Source organism: Dermacentor silvarum, chromosome 4 (genome assembly GCF_013339745.2).
Source record: "Dermacentor silvarum isolate Dsil-2018 chromosome 4, BIME_Dsil_1.4, whole genome shotgun sequence".
Lineage (NCBI taxonomy): Eukaryota > Metazoa > Arthropoda > Arachnida > Ixodida > Ixodidae > Dermacentor > Dermacentor silvarum.
In genome coordinates this window covers 130,334,994-130,346,476 of record NC_051157.2, presented here as the reverse complement: position 1 = coordinate 130,346,476, position 11,483 = coordinate 130,334,994, and the positions used below count along the sequence as shown (strand labels likewise).

At 47.2% G+C, this 11,483-nt stretch overlaps 1 protein-coding gene across 1 annotated transcript; it reads right to left on the bottom strand.

Moving 5' to 3' along the window:
* Nucleotides 1-1,675: 1,675 nt before the first annotated feature.
* On the bottom strand, nt 1,676-11,210 carry LOC119448897 (uncharacterized). Its single transcript, XM_049666551.1, has 7 exons — nt 11,153-11,210; nt 8,030-8,121; nt 7,800-7,926; nt 5,975-6,465; nt 3,486-4,885; nt 3,098-3,281; nt 1,676-1,837 (listed from the first exon to the last, which is right to left on the bottom strand). The coding sequence occupies exons 1-7, from the start codon at nt 11,208-11,210 to the stop codon at nt 1,796-1,798; spliced, it is 2,394 nt and encodes a 797-aa protein (XP_049522508.1). The 3' UTR covers nt 1,676-1,795.
* Nucleotides 11,211-11,483: the final 273 nt, after the last annotated feature.

Here is an 11,483-nt window from a genome sequence, read left to right as displayed (position 1 = left end):
AATGAGCACACCCAAATTTGATGCTTGTTCTGATTATCGCTACCATGAAATGGCCCGAGGGAATCACATCACTGACGTAAATCATGCGTCCAGCGTCCGCGTCACCGTCATGTCACCTGCGGCAGCACACCAGGCTAAATGTGCTGTTCGTTCTTACGCTGCACGTTTGAGAGCGCTGCAAGCGTGACGTGTTTTTTTTTTCTTTTTGTATATTTCGCATGCTTCCTTTAGGATCCAGAAAAAATAATTACAGAACAACTGGGAAGTTAGAAGCTGCTGAATTAGATTTTCTGAGAACGCTCTACAACTTTCACATTTTAAATTTCGCCCTAAGTTTAATACTTTGGAGGTTGGCTAATTATTCTGGACTAATTCTGCAATTAGGCAAAATAAAGATGTGTCCCTTGCTCCACATAATAGCCAACAATATGCATTTGGTCGCGTCCTCCTATAGAGTGCTTTAGCAGACTTTTAAACTTTAGCTAAATTGAGCAGGGACTCCCTGTATAGTATGTGTAGATTCAGGACGCAAAACCCCACAAATTATTTGTACTGTTGTGACAAACTATTGTGGCCTCTTTATTTGTTACCCGTCTACTTATTGTCTACACATATAGGTTCAGATTGCCGGCGGCGGTTCATGAATTTCCCATCAATCGCTTGACAAAATCCACGCACAAGCAGGTGTCCTTTTTGAGCTTCTAGTGTACGATAATTAACGTACGAAGGATATACGATATCTATATAGCAGCTATCTTGTTGGGCCTTTCATTTCCGATTTAGTGCCTAAATTTGTCCGACAATTGATCATTCACCGTTCTTTTCTTTTTTCTTTTTTTGTGTGCATGTGCTCGTGTGCAAGTGTTTATTGTTCCCCTCTACCATGGCTCAATACAAAGAACAAAGGAGTGCAAATCAGATATAACGAGCTAGTATACTTCTCTTGCTAGCGACACCTCTTATTTTTTATTTATGAATTAGGGCGGACGAACCACACTACTGGGTAGCATGTAAAAATACATATGTTGAAGCTCCTGTGAGGCTTGATATGAGCATGTCTTTCGCGATAACAGATCGCTCACAATAATAAGCTTTATCAGCTCTTAGCTGTTGCTGAATCAGTTCGTAATTACGGTCATTGGGCTCTGCAAGGTGAATCAGTTACTTATTCAGCGACTTCTCTTTAAAACAATTCGCCGCCAGTGGCGCTGACTAACCCTCACAGAGATAAGTCTAGTTACACATATGCACTAAGTACGTGAGAAAGTGGACGTGGTGACAGCCGCCACCGTGGTCCTTAATCAGTACAGCATTGCACGCTTAAATTTCATTTCATTTTCATTTCATTTTCATTTCCTTAAATATGGTAGGTATGGGTACGGCTCGCGCCGACCACAATTTGTATTTTCGTCCACTTTCATATCCCTTTACGTTATTTCTGCATTCCAGTTAAACATAATTTCTTCTATATTGTTGGCCCGATAGTGTTGTTACCAACAACAAGTTGAGCTCCTCAATTCCTCTTGCTTTTCTCGCTCGTTGTCAGAGCAGACTTTGCGAGTATCGCGGCAAGGCATCAAGCGTAGATGCCTCATGACCGAGAGTAATAAAGAGGAAGAGGTGCAGGAATATTGAAATGAGTGAAAAGACAGACAGGCTCAGTGAAGAGAGAGAGAGAGAGAGATAGTTTAATGAATACTGAAAGTCATGAGAGAGCATCAGCACATTGGGGCAACAGGGTGGCAGAGTCGTAGAAACCTCGTTTAGAAATGCTGGAATCACCGGCTTCTGACGATTACTCTTGCTTAACATCTTGCTTAGCATGCAGTTCTGTCACCTGCGAGATTCAAAGTGTTGGCATGAAGAATTCATCAGCTTTTCTTGCGATTTCAATGCTAAACAACAAAGGAACTGTGTGCAAAACGTAACCGCTGCTGCAGTAAGCATACACTTTCTTCTTAAATTACCATGAAAGTCAGTGCAGTTGAAGTAAGAGAGAAAGAAAAGCGATGGGTAGAATGTAGGGGAGCGATAACACATTTGGATATTTCTTCGCGTACTGAAGCATCTGGCGTCGGAATGTTTTTTTTTTTTTTGGGGGGGGGGGATGCAATAAAGAACTTGTTTTGCGTAATCATAACATAGCTACCTAAGTAACAGCCTATTCAGCTATAGTTGTCAGCCTAGTCGATAATCCACGGGAAAAGGAAATCACAAAGAAATCACACAAAAAAGCTAAAAAAAACGAAAAAAACTTTGGGTATGGCCCTTACGCGCAGGCGCATAGTATAGAAGTTTTCCTAGAATCCAGAACGACTGCATTGTGCCCCTGTACAAAGAGCGTCATGGCGCGATTTTTTTCTGCGTAATATGACACCCCGTTATAAATGCGTACGAAAAAAAAATAACTCATAAAACTGTTTCAGAATTTGATTCCTGTCTGCGGGCTGTATGACAAACTCCCAATGTCGGCTTTCAACATGTTCGCACCAAGCTATTTGAGCCGAGTTCAACGGCACCCCGTGTTGGTCTAGTACGTGACCGCGACTGTGCAGTGGGTACCAGCGCAAAATAAAACCTCGGATCTGCATTTAATGCTGTCAGTTGTCTTTGTTTTTCTACGTGAAATCAAGAAGGCATGAAAGGGCAGACTCATCGAAAGCCGAGCTACTCGGCAAGTATTAGCGAGCGAGATCTGCTGTCACATTACAGCATTAATCGTTTCTCGGGCACCAAAAGGTTTTTCTTCAATATTTTAACGCCATATACATCGTGGGGGTAGACGCGAAAACACAAAGCATCTTAGGCCCTTCCGACTGAATGTCAGCTTATTACCACTGCTTCCCGTCTATGTATATTTCTCTACTTGTCACGTTGGCGCTCGTCACCGTATACGAGAACACGTTATCGGAGTTGGCAAAAACAGGAAGTAATTAAAATTAAACTACAGAACGAACATATACTTCCCACTATTCACCCGCTATACGACTAATAATGTAAACTATACAAATTCTGCTCAGTGTAGCATTCTTAATACTCCCGTGTAGAAGTTTGGTAGTTCTTAACCCCCTCTGTGAACGAGCCCAGCTGCACTTACCCTAAACGCCACGCCGTCTCTGCCGTCTCGAAGTTGATCTCCGCCACCACACGTGGCGCTGACAGACGTAGTTGGCGGCACAAACGGAGACGGGAAGAAGGCGCCGTACCTCTTGGTCGGAGACGGTATCTCGGCGACTAGGGCGGACATCTTCTGCAGCGGCGTCGGCGCCCCGAATGGAGGCGACCGCGGTTGTGCCGTTGGCTCCCGGCGCTGAGGCTGGTCCGTAACGACCGAGCATTCGCGCGATGAAGCTGCATCTACCGGTGGAACTTCCTTAGCTGGTTGCGAATCACACGCTGCTTCTCGCTCGGTTGACGGTTGCGCTTCTTCCGCCTGCATCGGGGGAGTCGACTCCTTTTGCGGTGGTTGGCACGACGTCGGCAGCAGCGGAGACAGGCGAGACGGAGACAGTTGAGGGAGCGGACTCGAGCTGCTGTGATACCGCATGGATGGCGACAGGGCCTCTTCGCTAAGGTATCCAGACGAAAAGCTGAAGCTTGACTTTGGGCTATCCAGTCCGCAGTAGAACTCTTGCTCAGCTCCCTGGAGGTCACCCTGGAGCCTTGTAATCCATCGATCCCTCACCTGGATGCGCTCCGGAGAAAGATTGCCAGCGGGAAGTGATGCACCCGCCTGTTCTTCAGTCGTTTTCTCACTGTGCACAGACTGCAAGATGGTTTCTTCGCTTCCTTCCGACGACATCCCGATGGTCTTATCTCTCGCGTCGGTGTCCGTACCAGCGGCGACGTGGCCGGTGCTAGCAGTTGAATCGGTGCATCCGTCAATGACCTGACAAAGAGTATCGGAGCAGCTGTCTTTCGTCACTTCGGTCTCACCGTCTGATCTGCAGCTGTTCAACTCTCGGCTTTCTGACTCTCCGTCTGGCTTTGCCGTTGTATGATCGGCGTTGGCTTCCCTACTTTCAACGAGGCTGGGTCTGTCCTCACGAATCCCTAAGGACGCAGCCGAACGACCTTCTTCGGCAGGCTCCGCACTAGCTGTGGCATTCGCATCGCTGTCGTCGCGACCACAGGAACCGGGCGAGCGGGGGACTCTCATTGCGTGACGCATGTTAACAGCAACGAAGTGGAGAGGAGGAACTGAGCGACACCTCGGAGGCGTCGCAACGGACGTCTGTACGTAAGCTCCTTGTCTGTTGCCCATGAATGGGCTGCTCGACGCCATTGTGCCCGGGCGGGCTGTGTTCGGCGGTGCCATCTCTTGCGTCGCTCCACCTTTCGCACCTTCTCGAGAGACGTCACTCACTCGCTCTTCGCATTCAGCTGCGTTGCTGATGCTGCTTACTCGGAATTCAGTGCTTGCAGTGGTTGTCGTCTCTTCCAGAACTCGATCGAAATCTTCCGTTGTGCTTCGATCCGAGCGCGTTGTGTCCGTGTCCCCCGCCAGGTGTTGTACTTCCGCCGCAGGAGCATTTGAGTCCGGATTGCGATTTCCGTCGGAACCCGAATCGTCACGACTATCCACTTGCTTTCCGCCTGCTTCACCGTCGTCGGTGGCATTCACCGGTTCATCCGTGTTATTGCTGCAGTCTCCGCTGACGTGTCGGCTGCGGTCGTTCGAATCACTCTCCGATGATGCTTCCGGAGATTCGGCGATGGTGTACCCACCACTTTCCTCCGGTGAGCCCACGAACCTTGCAAGCAGGTCGGAAGGGTGGCTGTGTGTGCCGGCGATGTTGAGTTCGGGAAAGTAGCCGGCCACGTCACTGTTCGCCTCGAAGTCGCCGCTCAGGCGGCAGATGTCGTAAGTCAAGTCGGCGGAGTCCTACGGAGAATAGAAAAAGCGTAAATGGGCGCCAAGATAGGCAATTTACGCATACGATACTGCACTATGTTGCATGTGAGCTAGTGATTTATTGTTGGTTGTGTACACGGAAAATATTAAATAGGGCAGCGTGAGAAATTTGGACGAGGTAAAGGCGACTTAAAGCGCTTTCCTTCTGAAAATGCTCATCGCATTGACACTATTACACATATTCACCCAGACTTGCCAGAATGTATGTCACACGAATAACTTTGTTTAATTGCGCCAATATTACTCACAAAAGATTTTTTTGTATCATGCGCCTGGCGGCTTAACTGAAGATCAATGATTTCCGTCCAACCAGATAATTTGAAGGAAAAACGAAAAAAAAAGCAGGTTGACTGCGCAGGCATTTAGGCCTGTCAAGCAGGCTTGATTATACACGGTCACGACGTTGTACGTTAGTAGTGCGAGTAAATGCGAATTACTCGGGACATTCGGAGAAAAGTACCGGCCTAAGGCTTTGACATCGTTTGAGGGCTTTAACTCAGTAAGGAGCTTCGCTTATGTGAAGCTTCCATAGTGAGCAACACCTAGCTTCCTTCTGTTACCGATTTCTCCAAGCAGATCTGCAGCCATAATTTAAATATATTATAATTTCTCGGTAAAAAAGAAAAGCTAGGATATGAAAACAAGGCGCCAGTGAGAACAATAAACAAGAATACTTCAATAGGCAACCCAATGAAAGGCCTCAGACTGTAGTTCATGGTAAGAAATCAAAGAAAATCTCAATCCCCGACATTTTTTGCAAGAAACAATAGAAAACAATGAGTATAATTTCACTGGCCAGCCTAGGGAAGAGTACTACGCTTGGTGAGGCAACAAATATAGTGTGACACTGCAATACTTATTCGATGCTGTTCAGACACTTGTACATGCACTGTTGTGCCTTGTCCGCTTTGGACTATAAGTAAGTGTCTGCCTCAGAGCACACAGAGTGCACACAATGTGAAGCATCATGTCCCATTTTGATGACTTTTTTGACCTCACGGTAAAAGCTTTTGGTGACGCTGTTAATCGCCCGCATGATATCTGTGTAACCGCGCTCACCTCCAGAGCCTTGCGCGTAGCCCTCGACAGTGCCTCGAGTGCAGGACTCTTGACGACTGACGGCGTACGGGAGGTCGCATTCGACGCGGCCCGCCTTCTGCCTCTTGTCCTACTCGCCTTCGGCGGCCTTCCTACTCTGCGCCTCTTGACTGTGGGCGCCACGAAGTCCTCGTCGTCGTCATCGCCCTCGGCCGCCTCGTCCTGGACTCTGGTCGGGCTGCTCTTCCTTTGCGCCGCCGTCTTCCTGCTCGCGCGCAGAGTCCTCGGCATGGTGCGCTCGTCTTCCCGCTGGTCGCTGGCGTTCGGTCTCGGCTTTCTCACGTGCTCCGGAACGTACAGTCTCGAGGCAGGCGAGCACGCGGCGCCTGCACCGGAACTGACGTCACTGTCCCGATTGCTGTCGACTTCACCGTCTTCGTCGTCGTCGAAGCAGACTGTGTGCAGGGCGTCAAGCATGGCCACCCACAACCGGTAGCCCTTGGTGGCGATCTCTGCGGTTCAGACGAAACAGCGTTTTTCGATGAACTCCACAGTAGAGTATTGCTCCCGCGATTGTGTAACGCATGACGTACGTGCAATAACACGGTAGCTCTCGCGGAAATGTCACGTTATTTCCATGCAGAGAACATGCGGCACACTGAGCTTAACTCCTTCAGTCGCGAATTATGAGTGAGTGTTTTCAAGGGCCTCCACATTTATATACCGGGCGTTGTTTTTTTTAGACAATGCATAATTTTTAAATGTCGCCTGTGTCAGATAGTACAATTGTAATCATTGAGCTGGATTACTGGAAGCGGCGAACACTTCTTGCATGAGAAATCTAGATGCATAATCAACCAATTAACAAAGGATCAATAATTACGTTTTCACCTAATTGTTATATATGCGGCACATGCTGCGATTTACGAATTGTAGCCGGCTAGTTTGCCAGGCGTATCTACTTGGAAGCAATTTTGTGGGTGGCATAGGTTTCGAGATATGTGCCATCAAACTTGCTGCAAGAATGCACTGTTGTTTCACTTACTTTTCTAACGAAACGCCGTTTTTGCATTGAAACGCAAAAGTAAACTGAACGTCCCTGAATTTCTTTGCACATTTTGGGAATGAATATCTCGAGACTGCTGTCATCCTGAAAAATATTTACAAGTGGATACGTATCGCCTTACGAACTCACCGGCTGTAATTTGAGAATTCCAATATATACCGTGAAGTAATTATTTGAAAGTTAGTTAGTTCATTATGCATTTTGACTTGCCGTGCAATGTCCAGCTCTTTGAGTAATCCAGCTCACGGACTATCATTACGCTATCTGCCGCACGTGATTAAAAAAAAATTCTTTATAGTCGAGAAAAAAAAAAACACAGCGCTAAGTTAGCAGACAAAATTATACCCATAGCATGTAGAAAGTTGCACCTGTAACGCCTCACGTCAGGACTGACGTTATATTGACAAAAATGATTTCTTACGAATGGTCACCTCTTATCAAGAGGCGTTATTTCATGAAAAAAACTGAAATACTTGTAAGCAGATACGCTGCTTAATGTTGAGTTGAGTGCCTTCTGATGTAGGAGAGGTCACTAATGAACAGCCAGTGATGCATAGCAACGTGTCGAAATTCTTCTCAAACCGGGTACAGTGCACCTCGTAAAATACAACTGTTTGCTTCATTCTCCGTAACACGTCGTATTGTTTTTGGTTAGCACGGGGTTACATTTACATTCAGCGCTATGTTGTAGATATTTTTTATCTTGTCGACATTAGTCGGAACATTAAAAATCGGTGTCTCCATGTGGGGACACAGTCACTGAAATGGCTTTTGTCTCACCACTCTCGAGCCCGTTGTAGAAGGCGCAGTTCTCGACCATTCTCTTGAAGTCGCCGATGAAGGCCTCTTTGCACGTGTAGGCACCGTTGTCGACGCGCTCGGTGATCATGGTCAAATCCATCGGCTCCTGCAGGTGCAAGTAGCACAAGCGGGTAATGGATTCAGCATTCTTTTTTTTTTCATCGTGAGGTAGTTAAACACACTGCACGAACAGGGTACGAGGTGCTCACCTTGACGGTGCTGAAGTATCCCGGACACATCGTCTCGTCCAGCGGTACGGCGAACAGGCAGGCGTCGTCGTGGCTACGTACGGCCTCGAGCACTGCGCCGAAAGAGGAATGATGAAAGATGTGGGATGAAAAATCTTGTGTACATGGGGAGCAAATATTTTTGGCAGGATTTATTAAAGTCATTCTTCGTGTAAACGAATGTTTTCTTTGTGCGTAAACTTGTCCACAGTTGAAGAGGTTCGCGAGAGTGAGAGTAAGTCGCTGCACCGAAAAGTCTTCCAACTAGTGGCAAACACAAACAAAAGTTTTGTGCAAGTAGCTACCTTCAGTCATTCGACAGCTTACTGCGCAATGAGTTACTGTCCCTTGCGCGTACTTATTTCACTAAATTTACCCACGGGTAAAATGTACAGTGCAATGAGGTATTGGTGTCGATTGGCTGTTTTCTGTGTCGTAGCGCGCCGGAGTTAGAGCATATGCGCCTTTCACTGTGCTACAGATCACGGGGCCGAAGAAGTATGCAGTTTTTCTGCTTGCTCGGTGTATAAAACACTGTGATCATAGCCACGCTGATAGTTCAGATAGTCGTCGTGAAAGAAATAAGAGTGCATGCAACAAACAGCGCTATAGTTCTTCGTTGCGTCTGTAGAGAATAGATTGCTATGTGCACTGAAAGTGAAGCACAAGGCTAAACTTGCAGTATAGCCGCCGCTGTTCGTTGCCTCTCGTACACGAGTTACCATAAAGCCGACGTTGGTCTGCTTGTTGCACATGGCAAATTGCCATCATAGTAGCCTCGCGGAACTCCAATAGCTTACGGGACACGGCTACGAAAAAAGAAAAATGAAAAAAAGTATGCAAAGCAAAGAAAAGAAAAAAAAAAAAAAACTAAGGCTGGTTTTCTCCGCAGTGCATCTGCAACAATGGAGAAATTTTCATATTTACAAACTGCATGCTCGGGTTTCGCGGAAATGTGAACTTCTTCGCAGATTCAGTGAGCACCGCAGCCTTTTTGAAGCCAATAGCACTGCTGCATACGAGCGAATAATCAGAGGAACGGTTACGGAGAAATTGATCAATGCGCGGACGTGACGGTACAGATTAATAAACCAGATCGAGAGAGATAAAGCAGGGGGAGGAAATGCAAGAAGGTCAACCAGACGAGCGACCGGTTTGCTACCCTACGCAAGGGGTAAGAGGAATGGGGAATAGGAGAAGAAAGAGAGAGTGAGCACTGAGTGCACGCAAGAGAAACTAAGTATGGAGCGTGTAGAGCATCTCAGTGGAATCCTCGGCCAGAAAATTTAGACTGCTGATTAACGCTCACCCAGCACGTTTCCAACCCCTACTGAGTTAATGAATATGAGCAAGGCTTCGTTGTCTTTTGCTTGTAGTAAGCTCTAAACAAAAAAGTATGCAACAATTTCTCTCGCCTAGATCGCCCTCCGTCCTGCTCCTCCACTTTTCATCTTTCCGATGCCCGCCTATTTTTTAAAATACTAACTGGTATTTCCACTCTGGCTGCCTTTTAAGCGCACTTACCTATTTGGAGCCGGGAGCGAAGAGCCACTGATCCAGGACTCTTGCAAAGCCTACAGCGGGGCGGTAAAGAGAAGCAGGAAAATAATAAACACATGAAACGCATTGCTGAGCCCATGAGGGGACCCTGGAACCCTTGTATAATCTGACCCCGTGCCATAGGAGGTGTCGTGCATTCACAAAAAAAAAAAAAAAAAAAAAAACTGTGGGGCCGCAACATTCATATGGAGACGGATTACCAGCGAAGCACTTTAGGCTAGCTGCATACGTGGGCTGCAGACATTATGAAATCGTACATTTTTTATACAGCACCACACTACGCCGACACAATCGCCGCCAGGGTCAGCGCACCTCCCATGCATCTGCCGCGACCGCTGCTGCAGCCGCGCCGCCACCTCATAAGCACGTGACGTTATAACCACAGAAGCGCCGGCCACGTGCACAGGCGCCGTCGCCACACTCTTTCTCCTCTCCCCTACCCGTCTCCATTCCTGTCTACGCGCCGTGTCCCCGATACGGACGTAAGCCGCCCAGGGTACTCCCCCCTCTCTCTACTGGGAACGCATGCGGGGGATGCATACAGGGGCTAGAGGTAAACAGCGTCGTTGTAAAATGCGCCTAGGAAAGAAGCCCCTCCTCGACTGAAACAGAGGCCTTGCAGCTGAATAGGGTTACTGTATATAGATCATATAGGCCTACAGAAACTGTAAACGATGGGTGCTGTGAGTGTGTCCTTTGAAATGGCGCGTTGGCCGATTCCACCAAGATCGTTATCTTTACTTTTTGCTGCTTATCGGCCCCAAAGATCCATGGTTCACGTTAGCAAACCATCGAATCTGAAATATATATTTATTGCCCTAGAAAGTAATGTTGGTTCATAATTTTGTGTGCTCGCTGCCTTTACGGCACCGGTAGTACAGCCGTCTCTTACTATTTATTGTCCATGGTAGGTTCATTAGGCACGGCATTATGCACGGCATCTGAATATTGTGAACAACCATAAAAAAGAAAAAAAAAAGAATCGCCTTGCACCTCGGGAGTGCCTATGAGGTTATCACATCGGAAACGGGCACACCGCGGTAACATTCGGGCGTTAATTCAAGGTCCAAGCTTTCGCTATTGATATTTCACTGTCGAAATATTATGAAGACGGTATTCATGGGCACGGTCAATCTAGTTACCGGCCCTTATTGACCGACAGCTTTCGGCTTTCACAATCTCGATTTAAACACAGCGCCAGGAAACGGGACAAGAAAGCACGAGACAGCGTTTGTGTGTGTATCAGTTCGTTGTACCGTTTCCTGGCTGATTAAATATATATATATATATATATATATATATATATATATATATATATATATGTGTACCAACTAGGTCAACAGCAAACTTTCCTCTCGTCTCGGGTAATATCAGCAGTGTAATCAGACATCATTACAACATTAGCATTGTCGCCGTCACTACAATATCCCGGCTTATCAGACAGCTCAGTTTGCTTTGGAAGCAATCTGTGCGGTAAAGTAATGTTTCGAGCCAGTTTTCTTAGTGAAAAGCCATTGCCTCGGTTCAGGCAATTCCGCTGTATACCTTTTTGTTGCGTTCCTGTGTCGGCTTGGCGTTGGCGCTGGGCTGGAGGCTGCCGCATTTTTCCGGGGCCTCCCTGGACCACGTCCTCTGGATGCGGGCCGTCCCCTCATTGCGCTGTTGGCGAAGACAACACTCAATGGAACAACACTTGGTGCAATTTTAAACGAAACTTCACTCGCGTGTCAAGTGCTCGCGAACGTAAGGGCTAAGTTGGATAGGCTGCATACCTCTTTTGTGCCTTAACAATCTACGCACACTTCCCTCCGTTTATACTACGTATAGACCTCGAAGCGCGCGCATCACGGGACGCGAAATATGATGATGACGCAGC